The sequence below is a fragment of the Impatiens glandulifera genome, chromosome 7, assembly GCF_907164915.1.
Source record: "Impatiens glandulifera chromosome 7, dImpGla2.1, whole genome shotgun sequence".
Classification (NCBI taxonomy): Eukaryota; Viridiplantae; Streptophyta; class Magnoliopsida; order Ericales; family Balsaminaceae; genus Impatiens; species Impatiens glandulifera.
Window position 1 is genome coordinate 18,127,407 of NC_061868.1, and position 4,968 is coordinate 18,132,374.

At 39.5% G+C, this 4,968-nt stretch overlaps 1 protein-coding gene across 1 annotated transcript; it reads right to left on the reverse strand.

The window, feature by feature from the left end:
* Nucleotides 1-246: 246 nt before the first annotated feature.
* On the reverse strand, nucleotides 247-1,734 carry LOC124909599 (keratin, type II cytoskeletal 1-like). The gene is made up of 3 exons (XM_047450264.1): nucleotides 1,387-1,734; nucleotides 934-1,293; nucleotides 247-789 (listed from the first exon to the last, which is right to left on the reverse strand). The coding sequence occupies exons 1-3, from the start codon at nucleotides 1,732-1,734 to the stop codon at nucleotides 247-249; spliced, it is 1,251 nt and encodes a 416-aa protein (XP_047306220.1).
* Between the last annotated feature and the right edge of the window lie 3,234 nt (nucleotides 1,735-4,968).

Below are 4,968 nucleotides of genomic sequence, written 5' to 3' on the forward strand. Positions count from 1 at the left end.
ATTCATCATCAAAATTCCAATAATCAAACTATTTCAACACTTAGTCAAAATAATTTGACCCAACAATTTCCCCCTTTTTGATGATGAGATTGAAATCTTGAATAGATAACAAATTAAGCATTTATCATATAAAATTCAGAGTAGAATTTGTTCATCCAACTTACACAACTACTTTCCAAAAACCAATATTCAAAAACATAGTTAAAGAAACATAGTTTAAAGGTTGACCAAGCAAGAGAAAAAAGATTATTGTTCTTCCCTTTTCACTCGAGGATCGATCGGATATGTGAATCCTCCACTGCTCATTCCTTCACTAGTTAGCAAGTTTTGAAATGGAGGAAGAGCACCTCCACCCCGTTTGCTTCCACCAGATCTCACACCACGATCACCACCACTAGTACGACCTCCGCGACCACTACCAGATCGCCCACCACGATCACCACCATTACTTCGGCCTCCGCCTCTTTTGGTTGGCCTTGGGTTTTCATCACCGACTGACATTCGTTTGGATCTGGTGCCGGTTGATACACCATCACCTCTTCTACTAGGCTCATCTTGAGTAATACGAGTCTGTTCTTTCTCAGCATCAGCTTTTGCATTCTCTTTAGCTTGAAATTTTCTTACAATGGAGGCAGCATACTCCAGTCTTTCAGCATCTGTTCTTCTCATGCTGCCTTGAATTTCAACCAGCTGATTCTGAAATAATTCCATTGTTTCCATGATCTCTCGATGATTATCAAGATTGATTTGCCTTTCAAGGCTCATCATTTTCGATTGACGACTGAAGAGCTGCTTTTCAAATTTGGTGAAATTTGAATTTGAGACATGAGTCTCATACGTATTCTTCTTCAATGTCTTATCCAACTCATTAAGGATTTTGACATATTTAGCAAAGTCTTTTCTGTCCTCTTTCTGGGTCTTCAAAATCTTTACCATATTTGATCCCAGAGTTACCATATTTTTCTGATGAGAGGTAAATAGAGATGTCATCGACTTCAGGAGCTTGGTACCGTCAACAGAAGATCCTTCATTGGATGAATTATCTTGCGATTCTGCTGACATGCTCTGAATTGGGTCAAATTGGGTATGAACCTGCAGGGATTGCTCGGATTCATCCTTCTTAGACTCATTTCTAGATTTATTTCGCTCTTCTTCTTCCAACTCCTCTTCTGCTCTCTTAACTCTTTCGTACAGATTTCCCGTGCTGTGAAGAGGATTAAGAATATTCTCATAGAGATTACCAGTATTAATCCCAGGAAATGGTAGAGGCTTGACAGTTCTAGCATTTTGATCCTGTTCCCCCTCAGATGAGGAACTCTCTTCGACATATTTTTCTTTTCAGGGTTCCCCCTTAAATCTGACAACCTGAGGCTAACTATCTTCAACCTCTTTTTCTTGAGATCCCTCTGTTCTGACAACATGGGATTTCACTACCTCTTTTTCATTGATGTTAGGAGTTTGAACGTGCTCCTCAACAATTTCTTCCTCTTGCGTTACAAGAGCTTGGACCGACTCTTCAACAACATTTTCTTCTTGAGTTACAAGAGCTTGTTCAGGTTCTTGGATAATCTCTTCTTCTTCTTCTAAGGACGGATTCTCTTGAATAGGTTCATCATCTTGCTCGATAACAGGTTGAGCCAGTAGACGTATTTCTTCTGCAGAAAGATTTCCACGCTCTATCAAAAGAGCAACAACTTGCTCATCTGTATTAGCATGATCATCATAGACATCCATTGGTTCGTCTTCATCGGAGAAAATACCAAAATAGATAACTCCTGATCAATTAGCTCCATCAACATACCGAGTGACTACAGAAAGATAGTCAGCCATGATCTCGTCTAATCTCTTTAAAGCCTTCACTTCCACTTCAGCACCTTTCTCAATTGGATTGAAATTTGCTTTTCTGGCTTCAAGAATGGGAAATAAAGCTCTTCCTCTTAGATAGGCTTTTATGAGGTCCTTTTTCTTTAGATCTTCAGACGCGTCCGACGTTTTGGCCCATTTGAGAATCTTCTTTTCATTAGATACAAGCTTACGCCATTTACTGCTTATTCCTAAACCCGTGATGACCTCATCATTCTGGATTGACAATCTGTTCTGGATCCAAGAGTCAAAAATTTCTATCTTCTCAGTAACTATGTCTTTGACTTGATTCATCATGAGGTCAACAATGCATGTTGCCTCAGAAACATTTTCATTTTCTTCAGATACAACATTCTTCCCTTTTTCAATAATCTCAACAGGTTTTGGAAAGGGTCTTGGTACACCAAATACAATTCCACAGGACTGTCTTGTGGAGCACATCAATTCATGAGCAGATAGTAGTTTCTTGAAGAGTCCAGGAGGAAGTTTGCCTCGAGTGACTTTCCCGGTTACTATGGAATCTTTTGAAATGGGATTTGAGGAGGAAGGCTCTCTGACAGAAGCAGAGAGAGCCTTTTCAGTAGTACAACCAGCAACAAGGGTAAGGATTGCACCTTGTTATGGTTGAGCAAACTTTGTAGCACCAACGACTACTGGATCAGGTTGGCGAACAAGAGACACAGTCCTGTCAAGATTCTCAATATTTGGACTAACTGACTCAACAGCAGGCCCTGCAGCAGATTCCTTTTTAGGAATGAAACACAGATTTATCATGTTCCATCACAAGAACATCAAATTTGAGCACATCGGTCAGGGGTTGGGAAGATGTTACCTTTGATTTAGACGCACGGGGCGCCTTAGACTTGTCACCTTTTGAAACAGATGACCTTGAAGATCACCGCAACTAACTGGTATCCAGAGATAGGGGAGACATTGGAATGGCGGCAAGTTCGACTGGACCTTGCCTAACTCTGGAATCGACTATTTCAGAATCCTCTTTGAAGAGCTCCTTAGGCTAGTAGAACTAGCCTCTAATTCATTGACTGTTTTCGATCTCTTTGCTCATGTCGACAGGATGGAAGCGGCTGGTTGTCTGGATCGGGTAACAGATTTTCCACCTGTCTGTTGGCTAGAAGCACCTGAAGGCGATTCTTTAAGATTCTTCATTCTAACTAGGGTGTTGGCGATTGTGAAAACAGTATACACCCTAGTCGAGTTGATAGGTTTAGGTTCACCCGTCGGAACTCCTAAATGCTCTAATAAATGGCTAAGTTGTGCAACGAAGGTTATACTTTCCTTGTTCTCCTAGTTGATGGAGAAGTAGAGATTCTGAAATAATGTTGATGTACAGTTGACCTGGATCCCCTTTGAGATGACACACATATAATCAAATTGATCTTGACTATAGAGATTGAACGATCCAGCCTTCCCCTTAAGCGCTTTTGCCACCACATCATTTAGCAAAATAAAGTGTGGTTTAAGGACTTTCTTACTTCCATTCAATCGAACCGCCGAGCCATCGGCTGATAAAACCTTCTTCATTTCTTCCATTATTTCTGATGACAGATTCCTGTTGAAAGTATGTCCCTCCAACGGAAGTTCAAAGAACTCTGCATAAGAGGCTTCGTCGAAAGAGATCTCTGTACCGTTAACAGTTGCTACAATGGAGTCACCCACCATTGTTGCAGTTTGAAAGAACTCCCGAACTTCCTTCTCATGAAAGATGAACGGACCGCCAAGACATTTTCCGAGACCGGAATACTCGAGGGTTCTGAACATATCGACCACCTCTTGCTGATCGAAGGAATAGACCGATGGGAAATCAACCTACAAAGTACAGTGACCTAATGTGATTCTCTTGTTTCCCATTTTCAGTAGAATATGAACATGCACAAGATTAACAAATGTTTTTTAGAAATAAAAAGCAAAGAAATCTAGGGTTCTTAGAAATCTTAAGTAAGAAAAAGCTTTCAAACTCATGCAAAAATGTCCTTATATAGACTATCAAGAGTCATATAGAATAACCGTCATTTTTCCTAGGGGTATGGCCCATCATTTAAAATTAGACGTCCTTTCCAAAGAGTCATCATTATATGGAGGGTATATTAGTCATTCTCTCTTAACTTGAAAGACACGCGTCTTCATGTTATCATGAGATGACTGTTTTAATGTTTGAGCGGGAAAATCAGATATCTCCTCACGTGGACAACTGTCCTTGATCAGTCTAATGAGCACGTAGTTAGACGTTTTTCTTACTACACAAATCTATAAAGTTAAACGTCTATTAGACGCATGGGTCCATTAGACGCATACGTCTTATTATGTATCTTAAAATATACATCTAATGTCTATTAGACGTGTACATCTAATTACGCATAAATACCACATATTAGAAGTGTGTTTGGTTAGACGTGAACATCCTCTTGCTCATGATGTAAAAACGTCTAACGTCTATTAGACGTGTACGTCTAACCGCGCATGTTTTAAACCACAACATATGGACTTAGATGTATAGATTGTGAGCAAAAATACGTCTAAGTACAGGCCCATTCCTTTAGACACCCTTGTCTAATAGATCGATTAAGGCCATTCGTTTGAGAGTATCTTTACTTTCGAAGTAATTTTTCCCTTTCATTTTGTGCAAGTACAAAAATGAATAACCAAATGTTTTGAGATCCTTCGGACTAAAAGTATTTTAATACAAAAACATAGAAAAACATTTAATCTTCTGGAATGGCAACGACCATTGTTGATCTTCTGAAATGTATACTCAAAAGAGTATTCTCCATGCTTCCTTCCTGCAGTCCTCCTGCATCACCTACATAAGAAACTATTTACAAACTTGGTACCCATATTCAATTGGGTCCTCGATCAATTAGTCCCTTAGGAATCCATATTTGACATATTCTAATGGATTTCCCATGTTGCGTTGTGATTAATGCATATGATTTTGACTTAGTAGACGATTTTCTGCTAGCCACTAATCCCTTAGCTTTTGAAGAAGACTTTCTTTTAAAACTCCTTGACTTTGAGTCAGGTTTTAGATTGCCGTACTTGCTAGCTACTTCTAACTTATTCTTCAACCAACTAACAGTCGTCGGGACA

Excerpts from the sequence above, each read along its gene's own strand:
- LOC124909599 (XM_047450264.1), bottom strand. The coding sequence starts at position 1,734 with ATGGATGTCTATGATGATCATGCTAATACAGATGAGCAAGTTGTTGCT. Across the intron at positions 1,294-1,386 it reads AGGGATCTCAAGAAAAAGAG|GATCAAAATGCTAGAACTGT; the intron begins GTTGAAGATAGT and ends GAGGGGGAACAG. Across the intron at positions 790-933 it reads TAACTCTGGGATCAAATATG|CTCTTCAGTCGTCAATCGAA; the intron begins GTAAAGATTTTG and ends TTTGAAAAGCAG.